Source organism: Sturnira hondurensis, unplaced genomic scaffold, assembly GCF_014824575.4.
Source record: "Sturnira hondurensis isolate 20B ecotype Veracruz unplaced genomic scaffold, ASM1482457v3 Scaffold0022305, whole genome shotgun sequence".
Lineage (NCBI taxonomy): Eukaryota > Metazoa > Chordata > Mammalia > Chiroptera > Phyllostomidae > Sturnira > Sturnira hondurensis.
In genome coordinates, this window is record NW_028094936.1 from 1,393,837 (window position 1) to 1,411,369 (window position 17,533).

General features: G+C 36.0%; 1 protein-coding gene across 1 annotated transcript; it reads right to left on the reverse strand.

Moving 5' to 3' along the window:
- Positions 1 to 784: 784 nt before the first annotated feature.
- PSMA2 (proteasome 20S subunit alpha 2) lies at positions 785 to 17,452 on the reverse strand. Its single transcript, XM_037035396.1, has 8 exons — positions 17,347 to 17,452; positions 7,500 to 7,576; positions 6,626 to 6,758; positions 4,502 to 4,624; positions 3,690 to 3,771; positions 2,271 to 2,344; positions 1,675 to 1,732; positions 785 to 1,591 (listed from the first exon to the last, which is right to left on the reverse strand). Exons 1-8 carry the CDS (start codon positions 17,385 to 17,387, stop codon positions 1,475 to 1,477), a joined length of 705 nt encoding a protein of 234 aa, XP_036891291.1. The 5' UTR covers positions 17,388 to 17,452; the 3' UTR covers positions 785 to 1,474.
- Between the last annotated feature and the right edge of the window lie 81 nt (positions 17,453 to 17,533).

Consider the following 17,533-nt stretch of genomic DNA (forward strand, 5'->3'; position numbering starts at 1 on the left):
CTTCATTTTCTTGTATGCTGAATTCACAATGTACCAAGAGCCCATAAGGAAAGATTATTAGATGAAGTTTTCAAGACAAACATCTTGAAATAGAAGTCGGCAAGTACCACAATAATGCTTCTGCCACATAGTCATGGGTGGGTAGAACTGAGAATCCTGACAAAAATGCTCTAGGACTCCTTTTCCCTGAGACTGGCTAAATTTTAGTCAAAATCTTTTTAGCTACATTGAAATCATGGATATGCCCACTGTTTCTGTTGGCAAAATGACACTCATAAACTCTCCGTATGTTCTATGAGCCAGACTACTGATGTGATTTCTCTTATCCTAAGATGCCTTAAAAAAAGACAAAGAAAACTATATTGTCTTATACATAATGACAACAGACTTCAGGTACTCTATTATTTGCTTCCTTGTATAGACTTTACTTTGCAGTAAAGGAGGTCTTTTTTTTTTTTTAGGCAGTTTATTTATACTAGTATACCACTTCTTTTTTAAATTCTTTTTTTTTAAGATTTTATTTCTTTATTTATCTTTAGAGGGGAAGGAGAGAAATATCAATGTATGGTTGCCTTTTGTGTGTCCCCTGCTGGGAGTTGGCCTGCAGAGAACTGGACTACAACCCAGGCATGTGCCCTGACTGGGAATCGAACCGTGATCCTCTGGTTCACAGGCCCGCGCTCAATCCACTGAGCTACACCAGCCAGGGCCTGCAGTAAAGTAGGTCTTTACTGTAAAGTAAATACTCGTGAGATTACATGAACGAGCGGGTCTTAAACCAGAGTTTTGACACTTTGAGTATTAGTATTTTATTTTCAGCACTCATAACCATCCATTGTTGACTCTGAAGTCTAGTAAAACTAATGAGCTCTTTTAAAATATTTATCTACTTGTGATGTAGAAACCAATAGGAACCAGTACACAATTTACTTACCTACATAATATATCTCTATAGGAGACTATTTGGCTTAGTACTCTTCAAAGCTACAGTTCTACATCCCAGAACACCCTAGGGTTTTACTGACCCACACCTAATGGTGCCTAAGAAAACATCTGCCTCATGAATCCTACCTCCTTATGAATCCATGAAAGTCTCCACATTCTCTTAGCTCTAAAAGTAGTATTTACCAGAATCAGCATTTTGCTTTATTTAAGCATAGACAACATCTGGTAGTAAAAAAGATCATAAAATTTGACTTAACCAAACCGAATGAAGAGTGATTTCACCATTCTGTTTTGCAGTGTAGTTTCCAGGAATCAACTGTACATAAAGCAGGAAATAACTTTTAAAAATTTTACTAACACCTAAAAAGCTGCAAGTTGGATTTAACAGTTTATTATGTGTCATTTAAAAACATCAGTCCATTAAATCATGTAGAAATAGGTATGCAAAAGTTTGCAAAACAAAACATACTTTAAACGTGTTTAAGTATAGTGATTATCTGAAATTCCAGATTTTTCAGTCACTTCATTATTATGCTATGGCAGCTAAGTAATCCTTAACTTCAGTTGGAGTCAGTCTCCTAAATCCAGTTTCATTGCAGATTCCAACTTCTATGTTATCTTCTGTCATTTGCCCTTCAAAGCTTTCCTATTGATGAGGAAGGAAAACAGGTCAATTCTCCAAACAATTATAAACTCATTATAAACCCAACTGTTAGATACTGAACTAACCTTTAGGGTTAATATGGCTGTATGAATGGCATCTTCAAGTTCTAGATCTTCATTGTATCTGAAGAATTTTTTGAAGAAAAAAAATAATTTATGGTACTATTTATACTATTTACAATTATTTAAACAGTGATACTAACAGCTTATTAAGACTTTTAAAAAATTTTAAGCACTCTTAAAATACTAAGGTACAGATTATTTTAGTCATGTCACTGAGATAGTTGTCCACAAATAAGAAACTGACAATAATTTAAGGTGCATCCCCATTATCATGAGGATAATGTTACCACTAATCATGGAAAAATGTTCTTCCCAAAAGTTTTTTTCCAAATTTGCTTGACTTTTTTGGGGGGGTTGACAGAACAAGTTCTTAAGAAATTAATATCACCATTTATCATACTGAAGAATAAGGAACTAGAGCAGAGAATCTTTTGTTTGTGTCATCTGTAAGTAGGGTCAAATACAGAGTAATACAACAAATTTGTTTGGACTCATGACATTAGTTATTTAAAAAGAGCTAAAAACAAAAATAAATAAGTAGAATAAAGCTGAAAAACATTAAGTAAGTTTGCTAATAAATCCAGTTATGGTCAGCTTACCTTTTCTCAAGGAAAGTTTTTCCATTCACATAATTCTTTCCCATTGCTGTGGCTTTCCAGGCAAAGTAAGCTCCCTAAACCAGGAAAGAAAACCCATATTCAAATCATTACTCTAATTATAGCCCTGCCATTTATTTTCTGGCTCTATAATTTGTCTCTAACTTCTAAGGTCATAAAGTTGGTTATTCTCTTTAAAAGGTTCCAGGGATAAATAATAAAAGGCATTTAGAAACTTTTGGAAGTAATGGAGAAGTTCTGTATCTTAATGGTGGTGATGGTTTTCTCAGGTATTCATACACATCAAAACTCATCAAACTGTACCCTTTAAAAATGTGCAGTTTACTGTATACAATTTATGTAAAAAAGCCAGTTAAAGGAAACTCAGGTTAACCTAAAGCAACCAATTCAAAGTAATCTTTTAGCTTACTAGGATTAAAGGGTTCTACAAAACTATCGTGTATCTGAAAAATGGTGCTCAACTCATCTCATCATCACCAGTGAATAAATTAGTTAAATGAAATCAGCAGCAATGTCATGACTTCATCTGTTGAAAAAGTACATATGACTGTACAAACACACAAATATAAACATTTTAAGAGAAACAGCTTTGGTTTTAAATACAACCAAAAAAAGGGGGCAAAAGACGAAACCTGGATTCCAATCACGGTAGCTTCCACTACTCACTGGAAAGGAAAGTAAGAGGGCCTGTCATGTTGCTTTAGAAACTCAGAGATGTGGTAACAAAGTTCTAAAAAAAAAAATACTAACTTTTTCTTAAATAACAACCAAAATATTTTCCTTTGTCTTTGCATAACATATGAATTAGGCAAACCTATAAATACCTAATGATCCATAAAATATGAAAGATCAGTTCCTAATCATGATTTTTTTCTTCTAATTTTCTTCACAGCAAATGAGATGGATGTGGAATAGGCAACGTTCATATACCTTTTAACTTGAGAGACCAATCTTCTGCTTTAGAATAGAAAAGTCACCCATTTGGCAAAACAAAAGACAGTTACATCAATATTAGCACAGGATTAGTCACACTCCAGTCAGCCCCAAGATTAAATAGATGGTAAAGAGTATAACATGTCCTCTAGCAGTATATTTCACTACAATATTTCTCAAAGGAACAGAATTCCAGATTTTAGAAGATTTGGTAACTATTTCAACAAATCATTCAATTATGTGAAGTTAATGAACCAAAAGAAAAACAGAGGGTGGAACTAATGTAGCTTCCTTATCAAAAGGCTGAATTACCAACACTTCAAATGTGCAAATAAATATGTACTACTACATAATTTCCAAAAGAAAAAGACAAAATATTGTTAATTTAAATGTTTATGGTTATTATTTTCATTAACTATTAAAGAAGCACTTTAACAAATCCCCCAAAATACACATGCCAATACTTACTGATGGATCTGACTGAAATAAATATGGTCGACCCTCATTCCAACCACAAATTAGTAAAGAAACTCCAAATGGACGGACACCACTAAACAAAGGAAAATAAAAATTATGTCTTCATGCTGTTCAAGTCAATCCAAGTAAGAATTAAAACTCTGAAGTAAAGCAAATTAGCAGGTAAACTGTATTAGACTTGTAAATTCCTTAAAAGGTATTTAATACTTTTTCTGAATAAATCAATTCAAAATTAATTATCTTTGTGGTACCAAGGAACCATACTTAAATCATTCTGGTAAGTAGAGTAACACAAATATTGAGTCTAATAAGTGTGGCGTAACATTTACTGTTCTAACAAAATGACAACCTTCAACAAATGCAGCTTTCCCACTTGTATTATGTATTAGCAACTACCTTTATACTACTTAATCTATTTTCACACCCAAATCCAAAAGAATTAAAATGAATTCGAAGGTGTCAAAGAGCTTTGTTTTCATGGTGAGCTTATGACAATTTCTGATGGAGAAGATAAACTTGGAAGCATCAGGGTTGTTTGCGTATAAATGAGTGTTTTAGTACCCAGTAAAAGAACTTTATATAGAAACTTTCTACTGCTTTCTCCCATTATACAAATAGCAAGAAAACATTCAATTTTTCCTTAAAAATATTCTAACTCCAGGTGAGAATTTAATCATATTCACAATTTTATCTATTCGTTAAACAAATACAGAAATAGTAAGTTCTCTTTTTAAATACATCTGTGCTTCTAAAATGATTTTTTTCTAATTCATGACACATTTCAAATAATAAAATCAACTTACCCTGACTGGGTATATTCTTGCATCACAGAAGCTATTCTCTGTACCAGCTGAGCTGTGGGAATGGGTTCTTGGTAAACAAGATAATATTGCTGAGCTAGTTTTCGAGCTCTGTGCACAAGCACTCTAGTAAACAAGGAAGAAGTAAGGTTTAATTAAAATTAAGATAATAAAAAAGACCTGAGAGTATACTACCTAAAGACTTATTCTCCTTCTAAAGGCATATACCTACAGCACAGTTTTAGATGTATCTCTTTTAATAGTAGCTGTCTACTTAAAGCCAGTCTTGCTCTTACATGGTTCCAGTTAATTTACAAGAAAGTATCAGTGTCACAGAGGAGATGCACCACAGCAGATGAATAAGGACAGAAAAAAAAAGAGAGAAACCAGGGATACCAGCCAGCTTAATAACAATGGATTTAGTGTACACAATGAGAATTTTATCTGCCTCCACGGTTTCACGATTGTGCTCCTTATCCCAAGAGCAGTCATCTTGTTGTTTTATACCTCATTCCAGCACACAGATCACCTGCACATGTGAAGATAAACACCCAAATTTCATGCATTTTTTTCTCACTCTGCTTCAATCTTTTTCTATATACTATACCTCAAAAAGTACCTTTTAGAGACTAAGGGAGAGCAAAACTACTTGTAAGTTTAAAAATGTAAAATTTATCAAAAGAATATACTATATAGCCATCAAAAACATACAGGAAGACAAATAGGATGTACCTTTATCTGCTCACGTACTACTGATCTGAACCATGTACATTGTCCCCCTGTACAATACCAAGATCCTATTCTCTCTCAGTTTATTCCATCAGTGGTAGCACACTGAGGCATTCTTTCTATGCAGCAGTAACAGGATCCACTGTAGTGAAGCCTGATCACCATTCTAGCCATTTTTCAACTTAAAGTGAAATTCTAGCTCTACCTATCTTGTTCCACACAAAATCAAGAATGAAGTCATACCCCTTTTATAGTTAGACAGACGTAGGAAGCTTTCAATGTCTTTCAACTTGTTGGTGCCCTGATGTAACTCTATCTCCTTGTACATAATATAAAAGGAGTAAACAGACATGCATCTGGACCCCGAGCGACTGCCATATTCTGCAACTTTCAGTGGCTATTGAGAATTCTGTCCCTTTACTAAAAACAGAAATAAATATAATGGAGTTAACTCTGGATGCTGATGCTTCCTTCTGCTGCTTGATGCTATTTTTTCCCACAAACAATTTTAAAATTGCTTATTGATTCTAGAATGAGGAATGGGGGAGGGGGCGAGGTAGGCGAGAAGGTGGGGGACAGAGAGACATACAGACAGACAGACAAACACACAAACTGATGTGACAGAAATGTGAGAGACAGAAACTGGCTGCCTCCCATACACGGCCCAATTGGAGATTGAACCCGCAACCTATGTGCCCTGATAAAGAATCCAACCTCCAATCTTTTGGTGTATGGGACGAGACTCCAACGACCTGAGCTACCTCAGCCAGGGCTGCCAGATAACCTTTTAAAATATAGTTTACTATACATATATTTTTTAAAGATTTTATTTATTTATCTTTAGAGGGGAAGGGAAGGAGAGAGGGAGAGAAATACCAGTGTCTGGTTGCCTTTCATGTGTCCCCTGCTGGGAGCTGGCCTGCAACCCAGGCATGTGCCATGACTGGGAACCGAACCATGATACTCTGGTTTGCAGGCCCACGCTCAATCCACTGAGCTACACCAGCCAGGCTTACTATACCTATTATAACTATTTTATTGCTTATAAAATGCATTAGAAAAGAGCAAAGCCTTTGAAGCACAGCCCTTGGATGGTAGAAGAAGGATTGTTATCAGAAGGGATAAACAACTAAAAAGAAGTTAGGAGTTAAGTATAGTATCTATCTTCTCTTTTACAACAAACTTGCTCTGAGTATCCTACTTAAAATAACTCTCAGTCTGTCACGTACAGGCAAACTTAAATTCCACCGCCAGTAATGCTGTTGTTGCTACACAAAACAAGTAAAAAGGAAACTGGGAAATTAAAGGATAAACACTCCTTAATTTTTTTTCTCCTCAAATACAAATTATGAGCAAGACATGAGATGTTGAGAATATTAATAAACAGTATTAACGTACCTATAATCTGGACCCATACCACTATATACCAAGCCTATATGTTTGGTAATTGGTTCCACTTTGTGTACACTTCGCTCATCATACAGAATGGATTTCTGTTTCTTCTCCGTTGCTAATACCACACCATTTGCAGCTTAAAAATACAACAACAAAACAACACCTAAATGTTTAATAATTTAAAGAATGCTTCAACAGTTTTCGAATTATACCTACATTTCACCCATTTCCTCCTACTTATAAAACTTTTTCCTCTGGAATTCTATATTAACATGACCTAAGAAATAACAGTAAATCAGTTTCTCCCTAACAAGTCATCTATATACACTAAGAAATCCCTATAGCTAACAGTATTATACAACTTTTCTTAAAAATAAGAGACCACGTTTTAAAATAATGGAATTCCGTCTACTGTTCTTATAATAGGAAATTTAAAGTCAATGACAGGGACTTTTTCAAAAGGGTATCTTTAGATTAAATTTTATAAATAATCTTTTCTAAATTATAGGAAAGATAAAAACTTCCAGAGAATAGTGATATATAATCAATGTAAAAATGAAAGAATACTCAGTTATCTGAATGGGAAAGCCTATAAATTATCATACTTAGTAGATAAAGGTGCTATATTTATTTTGAGAAGAAATTAATTACCTTTTCAGGTTTATTACTTCATTTAAACCTTAGAATACTATAAATTAGCAAAAAGAACTGTTAAAATTATGTTGCCACAGCAATTTACTTATATGTTAATTACTATGTTGTTGCCTTTAAGGAATTATAAATTAATATATGGACTTATATATGGGATTATAATTTAATTCCATAAGGACAAGAGGGTAACTATTAACAGGCATCTGAAATAAATGAATTTAATTACCTTTAATTCCCACTGAAGGCGCTCCACCAGCTACAGCAGCCAATGCATATTCAATCTGGACAAGTTTACCAGATGGGCTTAAAAAGAAACAAAGATATTTGTTAAATTCACACATTCTCAAATATTAAAGAAATAGCTCTTGAAAGGGCAGATATATAAGCCCATTAATCAAAAATCAAGAGGCCATGGCCGGGTGGGTAGCTTAGTTAGTTCGAGTGTTGTCTCACATGTTTGCAGGTTCAATCGCTGGTCAGGTCACATAAAGAATCAACCAATAATGCATAAACAAGTGGAACAAATTGGTGAATTTCTCTCCCCCTTCCTCTCTCTCCAAAAACTACAAAAAGAGAATAGCTTGACTTTGAAATTTATCATGAAGTTGCACAGAAAAAGTTTACCAGGCAATTTGAACATATTCATAGTGAAGTACTGAACTCTTTCCTTTGGTTGTTTTTTTCTTGTCTGCTACTTAAAGAAATATCATTACTGTTACCTCTCCACCACTTACTTCAGCCTTGTGACTTTGGGCAAGTTATTAAACCTCTACATATCTCAGTTCTCATATATAAAAAGAGGATAATAGTACTGTAGTAGTTTTACCTATTTCAAAGATTGTGAAGATTAAATGAAGTGATGCCTTTTGTCCCCAGCACAAAATTAGCAGTAAGTAAACACAAAATAGTAATGTTATTAAGAACATGAATGTGTCTGTTAAATACCAAACAACAGCACCATGTGTTTCATGTGGGTGAAGTCATATATACATTTTAGAAAGCAGAATGGTCTAAGATATAAGACTTAGATATCAGTCACAACAAAAGTACTTCTTATATAGTGTAAAACTATTTTTAGAAGTCATGAACTGGTTTTATGTAACACACCTGGTTCCATGAATGTGGTAGCTAAATACTTGACCCCAAGTGGCTTTTTTAGGTTATACTTTATTTTGATCTAGTTGTTGAATTAGAACCATCATAAATGTCACAGGCCAACCTTATTTTATAAAGTCCTTGAGTGCAATTAAGTTGTTCAAAGTGACACAGCTAGGTACACAGCTCTAGACTACTACTGAAAAGACAATCTTGAGTTTCAAAAAGTCATCTCTTTTAGCTTCATAAAATTATGAGTACTCTCTGTCACTCAAATCTCAATTCATATCATCCTACCTTGCTCCACACACAGACTACTTGTAGGTTTCAAAAACCCTTTGACAAGCTAATTCCTGTTTGGAATGCATTTCAGGACTACCTGGTGAACTCTTTCCTGGTCACCCTTAATCCTTTGTAGAAATGTCATGTCCTGAGGAAGGTGCCTTGACCACCCCAAACTAGGTTGAATCACATACCCTCATGACTATGGTGTCCTGTACCTCCTCTCTGGCTAAGAATCATCACATCTGAATTACTTTTTACAAAATCTGTCTTTCATAACAAAGTGTAAGCTTTGTTCAGTCAATATTCCAACATATAACCTATTACCAGGAGTCCATAATCATTTGGCTGACAGACACATCCAGTTCCATCTAAGAAGTTAAGTCTAGGGGTGTTTAAAGACTCTTACATAACAAAATTAGCTGGCTTGAGCAGAATGACATAAATAGGCATTTAAATTAATAAATTCGGCTGTGCTTGTTTTCCTTGCATGGTCACTTTTCCAATTATCAAATCATGGTATTCTGGGTCCATCCCACACAGCTTTCGATTATTGTTGAATACCTAATTCAACTGTACTTTACTGTATAAAAAGTGTTCCTCAGTATAATGCACAATATTTCTAGTATGCATTATAGATGGGATTACTATAACCACATTATGGAATCATTATACCCATGTATAATGTGCATCTTTATTTTTCCCTCACAAATGTGAGCAAAGTGCATATTATGTATGGCAAAACATGGTACCTCTGGAGAACATATTAAAAGCTCAGGTAAACTTAAAAGTTACCTTTCATCACCTGTATACACATTTATCCTTGCATCTTTCTGTGTAAAAACTTACGAATCTGTGAGCTCCTAGACTAATCTCTGTATTCAATCATACCTCTACCTTATTCCAAAGCACCAACATCTCTACTTAGGATAAGTGAACCAGCCTTCTAACTAGTTGTCCTCTTTTCCATCTCTCCACCCAGAATTACCTTTGTACCACATCACTCCCCACTTAAATTCTAGACTAACTTCTTGGTTCACTTAAACTTCCTACTCTAGTCCTACAAGATTGGCCTTGACTCATACTAACTCCTTTATCACAATACTCTAACATCCTGGCCTTATATCAGTTTAAGATTTCAAGCTCTTTCCCAACTTTAGGACTTTCATGCATGACCATGCATCTGTCTGCAACTCTCTCTACCCCTAAATCATCAGTTGTCTTCTTTTCATCTTACAATGTCAAAAATTATCCCCAAGTACTGGCCTTTCCTGACTCTGACTACCCAATCTAAAGTTATATTCCTTTAACATTCGTTTTGTAAAAATTCCCAAAAGTAAGAGAAAAACATTTTCTAGAATACAATTATAGGAACCGATATGTGTACTCATTTACTGTTAATATCTCCAACTGCATGTAATACACAGGAATACCTTTACTGCCCTTGATGGTAGCTCGGTTGGTTAGAGTTATCCCGATAACCCAAAGTTGTGGTTTCAATCCCCAAGGGGAACATATGAGAATCAACCAGTGAATGCATAAATAAGTGAACAACAAATCCATGTTTCTCTCCCTCCCTCTCTCTTAAATCAATAAATAAAAGATGAAAAAGAAAAACTTTTCTGGAGGAAGACAGAAGAGAAGTAAATGGAAGTCACACTTAAACCGTTCCTAAGAATAATCTGGAATCACAACTAATTGTGAAGAACAAACAACTGAGAAACAGCAAGATAAAAGCCTTATAATACCAGACAGACAGGAAGAATCAGCTTCAGCACAATCTATCTGCACCATCACAACAATGCACAAGACATGGTGGGCAGAGTGACAGTAAACCAGCTGGAAGAAAAGACCCACCAAAGAAAGACCCAACGATAATCAAGACCCAATTACATTCAGAGAGTCAACATAAATGGCAAAGAGGGCATCCCAAGAGCATGTAATTCAGGTGCTGAAAGAGACTGCACTACTGAATCTCATCGGCCTCCTACCATAGAAGTTCATACCACAAATTCAGGAAGCCAGAACACGTTAATTGAAAAAGCAGAAGCAAACAAGAAGAGTCTCACAAAAAAATGGGAAGATGAAGAAACAACCCCCAATCAAAAGGAAAGGAAGACCTGGCTGGTGTAGCTCAGTGGATTGAGTGTGGGCCTGTGAACCAGAGGATCGCAGTTCGATTCCCAGTCAGGGCACATGCTTGGGTTGCAGGCCAGTTCCTGGCAGGGGACACATGATACATTGTGTGTCCCCAGCAGAGCCAACCATACACTGATATTTCTCTCCCTCTCTCCTTCCCTTCCCCTCTAAAGATAAAAAAATAAAATCTTAAAAAAAAAAAGGAAAGGAAGAATCCTCAGAAAGAATACTAAATGACACAGGGGCAAGTCAACTATCAGATCCTGAGTTCAAAACAATGGTTGTAAGGAAGCTCAATGAGCTCACTGACAATTACCAAAAACAGAGAAACTAGGAGGAACTTACTGCAAACTGTATTAGCATAAAAAGGGACACAGAAACAATCAACAAGAACCAAGGGGAAATGATGAATAAAATTTCTGAATTGAAGAACACAGTAGAAGGAATCAAAAAGAGGACAGATAAAGCAAAGGTTCAATCAGCAAGCTGTAGGAAGAGGTAGGAAAAAAATCCCAGAAAGAGCAAGAAAAGGAAAAAAGACTCAAAAAGAACAAAGAAGAGGTAAGGGAACTGCAGGACAACATGAAACATATTACATGGTAATAACATCCACATAACAGGGATACCAGAGTGAGAAGAAGAGCATCAAGGAATAGAAAACCTGTTTGAAAAAGTAATGATGGAAAACTTTCCTAATTTGATGAAAGCAAAAGCCACTCAAGTCCAGGAAACAGAGAGGGTCCCTATCAAGAGGAATCCAAAGTGGCCCACTCTAAGAAACATCATGATTAAAATAGCAAAATTCAAAGACAAACAGCGAATACTATGAGCAGTAAGGGAAAAACATGGAGTAACATACAAGAAAGCCCTCATAAGGCTAACTGCAGACTTCTCAACAGAAACATTACAAGACAGAAAGGAAAGGCATAAATATTACAAGTAATGAAAAGCAAATGCTTGCAACCAAGACTACTCTAACCAGGAAGGCTCTCAATTAAAATAGAAGGTTAAATAAGGAGCTTCCTGAGCAAAAGCGGAAAAGTATATACCTCCCTCAAAGCAGCATTGCAATCTATGCTCAAGAGACTGCTTTAAGAACAGTAAGAAAAACTGTAAGAGAGAGAGGGACACAGGTACAGAGGGAGTAAAATACAAATGAATAAGGACCTATCAATAACCTTAAATGTAAATGGACTAAATGCTCCAATCAAGAAACACAGGGTAGCTGAATGGGTAAGAAAACATGACCCACACATGTGCTGCCTACAAAAGACCCACCCACCTCAGAACAAAACACCTACACAAACTGAAAGTGAAGGGTTGGAAAAAATGTTCCAAGCAAATGGAAAAGTCAAAAAAGCTGGCATAGCAATACTTATACAAGATGAAATAGACTTCAAATCAAAGGCCATAAAAAAAGACACTGAAGGGCACTTCATAACACTCAAAGGAAGAATCCATCAAGACATAAATTATTATAAACATATACGTACCAAGATAGGAGCACCCAAATATAGAAGGAAATTTTGGGAAGACTTCAAAAAAGATATTGACAGCAATACATTTACCCTAGGGAACTTTAACACCCCGCTGTCAAAACTGGACACATTTTCCAAACAAAATGTCAACAAGGATATTGTGAAACTGAACAACACATTCCATCGAATGGATTTTACTAATATACATATAAAATATTTCATCTCAAAGAAGCAAAATACACATTCTTTTCAAATGTACATGGAACATTTCAAACAACAAACCACATGATAGCACACAACAAAAGCCTCAAAAAATTCAAGAAAACTGAAATCATATCAAGCATTTTCTCTGACCACAAACGCCGAAAACTAGAAACCATCCTCAAGGAAAAAACAAAAACAAAACACATTCAAACTGATGAAGATTGAACAGCATGCTATTAAACAATGAATGGGTGAATACTGAGATCAAGGGGGAAATCAAAAAGGTTTTAGAAACAAATGAAAATGAACTCACAACAGTACAAAATCTATGGGACACAGCAAAGGCAGTCTTGAGAGGGAGGTTCATACTGAAACAGGTCTACCTTAGAAATATAAAAACATTTCAAATAAACAACCTAACCCTAAATCTACAAGAACTGGAGGAACAACAAAACCCAGAGCAAGTAGAAGGAAGGAAAGAACCAAAATCAGAGAATTAAATGACACAGAGACTAAACAAATAATTCAAAGGATCAATATACCCAGGAGCTGGTTCTTTGAAAAGATAAAAAATCAACAACCCTTCAACCAATTCATCAAAAAAAGAGAGAGAGATGATTCAAATAAATAAAATCAGGAATGAAAGAAATTACAACTGATATGACAAAAATACTAAGAATTTTAAGAAATTACTATGAACAACTATATGCATAGAAATTTGAAAACACGGGTAGAAAAATATAATCTTCCAAAACTGAATCAAGAAGAAGAAAGCCTAAACAGACTGATAACAGCTTGTGAAATAAAAGCAGTAATCAAAAAACTCCTCGGACACAAAAGCCCTGGACCAGACAGTTTCACAGGAGAATTTTACAAAACATTTAAGGAAGTGCTAAACCTTTCCTTCTCAAGACTAATCCAAAAAATTCAAGAGGGAAGGTTCTCAAACACCTTTTAGGAAGCCGGCATCATTCTAATCTCAAAACCAAAGACACAACAAGAAAGAAAACTACAGGCCAATATTTTTGATGAACATAGACACTAAAATCCTCAACACAATTCTGGCAAACTGCATCCAGCAATTCATTAAAAAGATCATATACCATAAGCAAGTGGGATTTATCCCAGGGATGCAAGGATGGTACAATATTTGCAAATCAATAAACATAATACATCACAAAAACAAAAGCAAAGACAAAAATCACATGATTGTATCAATGGATGCGGAAAAAGCATTTGGTAAGGTATAGTACCCATTTATGATATAAAGAGCAAAAAGTGGGGGTAGAGAGAGCATATATAATACTGCAACATAATATAGGTCATATATGAAAAACCTAAAGTCAACATCATATCCAAAGGGGAAAAACTAAAAGCTTTCCCACTAAGATCAGGAACAAGGTAAGGATGTCAATTTTGACCACTTCTATTCAACACAGTATTGGAAGTCCTAGCTACTGCAATCAGACAAGAAGAAATAAAAGGCATTCAAATTGGAAGGAGGAAGTAAAACAGTCATTGTTTGCAATTACTCTGGCAAAACAGCAGGATACAAAGTCAATATTCAGAAATTGAATGCATTCTTGTACACCAACAAAGAAGTATCAGAAACAGCAATCAGGAAAAAAACCCCATTTGCTATAGCAACAAGAAAAATAAGGTACCTAGTAATAAATCTGACCAAGGAGGTAAGAGACCTATATTCAGAAAAAACACACAAGACTGAAGAAAGAAATTAAGAAAGATACAAAGAAATGGAAGCATATACCATGTTCATGTATTAGTAGAATTAGCCTCATCAAAATGACCATACTACCCAAAGCAATTTATAGATTCAACTCAATCCCTATTAAAATACCAATGATATATTTCACAGATATAGAACAAATATATCAAAAATTTACAGTGAACTATAAATGACCCCACATGGCCAAATCAATTTTGAGAAAGAACAAAGTAAGAGGGATCATCCTATCTGACATCAAACTGTATTACAAGGGCACAGTAATGAAAATGGTCTGAACTGGCATAAGAACAGACACACAGACCAATGGAACATATAGAGAGCTTAGAAATAAACCGAAGTCTCTATGGTCTATTAATATTCAACAATGGGTGGCAGAAACATGAAATGGAATAAAAATAGCCTCTTCAACAAATGGTACTGGAAGATCTGGACTGCTACATGCAAAAAATGAAACTTGACCACAAACTTACACCATACACAAAAATAAACTCAAGTTAGATAAAAGACTTAAATATAAGTAGTGATGACATAAAAGTACCAAAGGAGAACACAGGCAGGAAATTTTCAGATATTCCACACAGCAATATTTTCACCGATATGTCCCCTAGAGGAAGGCATATAAAGGAAAGAAAAAACAAATGGGATTTCATCAAAATAAAATCCTTCTGCACAGCTAAAGAAAACATTAGCAAAATGAAAAGGAAACCAACTGTATGGGAAAATATACTTGCCAATGATATCTGGGACAACTGTTTGATCTCCAAAATATATGAACAACTCACAGGACTCCACGCCAGGAAGATAAATAATACAATTAAAAAATGGGCAAAAGTCCTCGACAAACATGTCTCCAAGGAGGACATACCCAGGGCCCTGAGACATTATGAAGGGATGCTCAGCATCATTAGCCACCAGTAAGAGAGAAGTAAAACAAGGAGATACCACTTCACACAGGTGAGAATGGCCATCACAAAGAAATCAACAAACAAGTGCTGGTATGGTGAAAGAATATCATGAACCCTAGTGCATTGATGATGGAATGCAGACTGGGACAACCACTCTGGAAAACTATGGAATTTCCCCCAAAACACTAAAAATAAAAATGTATTTTGACCCAGCAATTCCACTGCTGGGATTGATTATACCCTAAGAATCCTGAAACCCTAATTCAAGAGAACATTAAGTACCCCAATGTTTATAGCAGTACAATTTACAATAGTCAAGTGTTGGAAGCAACTTAAGTGCCCACCAGTAAATGAGTGGATCAAGAAACCATGTACATTTATTTACACAATGGCATAGTATGCAGCAGAATGAAAGGAGTTCGCAACAGCATGGATGGAGCTGAAGAGCATTAATTATATTAAGTGAAGTAAGACAGTAGGTGAAAGACAAATACCATATCACTTCACCCGTAAGTGCAACGTAATCAACAAGACAAACAAGCAAGCAAAATATAACCAGAGACAGTGAAATAAGGAACAAACTGACAGTAGTCAGAGGGGAGTGGGGAGAGAGATTATGGGGAGAAAGCAGGGAAAGGGTCCTCAAGGAACACGTATAAAAGGACCCATGGACAAAGCCAAAGGTCGGTAGGATTGAGGATGAGTGGTGGTGGTGGGAAAGTGGACACAACTGTATTTGAAGAACAATTTAAAAAGTTGGGGGGGAAAATACCTTTTCATCCTATAGTACGGTCTCTTGGCACACCATTTATAATTTTGTTCTCAATACAACAGTTTAGAAATAAATGTTTTTAAAATCTAAAACAGTTGAATCGTCATGTTAAAAAAAAACACACAAGTTTATTTTAACAAAGAAATTGATTATAAAAAGATTCAGGCCCTGATGACATCTGGTTGTTTTACATTTCAACTCCACTAGGATTACAATTTCTCAAAAATAAAGTAACAGGTTTGCTTTATTCACGAATATGAAGTGTCTACTTGGGAAACACTGTTCTTTCTCATTTGTATATTATAACCTTTACTACAGAATTAATTTCATTCAAAGGTTTAAAAAATACATACCCTCACTTAGTTACTGAAAAACGTCAAAAGCAAGGAAAGAAATTTAGTATTTTAAGAAAACATCATATGATAATGAAATGTATTTATTAATTGCATCATCAGAGTCCGGTATGAATGTTGTCTCAAGTATTCATCTATGACTTTGGACAAGTTCTTTTACTTGTCCCATCTCTGCTTGGCTCATCTGCAAAATGTTAAAATAACGTGTCACACACGGTGGTGGAAACAGATAGTTAAGTTGCACCCACACTGAAAGTACTCCACAAGTTATCGCGCCTGCCTTCAGCCGCCAGATAGGAATACACTTTAATTAAATGGTGACTCGCTGTTACGCAACAAAATGGTCCTTTGACAAACTGAACCTTTTCCCGTCGGTTTATTAAATCTTCGATGATTATTTTCTCACACTGGAAACGCTATAAATCACTCAATTGTTCTGAAGTTATACTTACCTTCACCCCTTGCTCTGAAGTAGAAAAGCCTACAATCTTTTCTACAGTAAACATATCACTCTCAAAAAAAAAAAAATCCAAAACGCAAATGTAGCCTAGTAGTCCGGGTTCCATAAACATTACGTGATAGAAAGCTTAGGACTTTCATTTTTAGCCCCTGAACTTCTAACAGGGGCAACGAAGAAACCGAAAAGCAGATTTCGAAAAACACTAGTACCAAGAGGAGACAGTCCAAATTGTAAAGTTGAGGCTTTCTGAGATTTGACCAACATTCCGAGCTCCAGAGGCTCCGGGGTCAGGCCTACCTGGGCCATAAATGAAATACTGATTTCTGAATGGGACATCCGGAAAAAGATCAGCTAAAGCTGCTGTCTCTCGCAGTCTCCAAATCGAGAGCAAGTCCCCAGGTGAAGGCTGGACTTCCCCACAGGCCCCAGGGTCGGCGGGAATCCCCGGACCTCCCGCGGCCTCCCGGAACCGAAGCGCCCCAGGCCTCCGCCAGGCCCGACAGATGACTTTGCAAAATCGCATTTCCACCCTCATCCCCTACTAGGCCATCTGGAAGCACCAGGCCAGAGACCAAAGACGTGAGAAAATCCGATCAGCGATTATACTGCAACCTCAGGTACGCAGAACAGTTCCATACCTGAACGTAGTCAAAGAAAAGCTGTAACCGCGCTCCGCCATCTTTACCCAGAGAGTCAAAGCACCTCCACACACCTGCGCACTGCAGTCGGCTTCTTTTCACGTCCCTCCCCCTGCCTTCCTTTTTCTCGCATTGATTGGAAGAGTCAGAGCAGCCCCAGTAGCAGGCTGGGCGTTGTAGTTGCAGG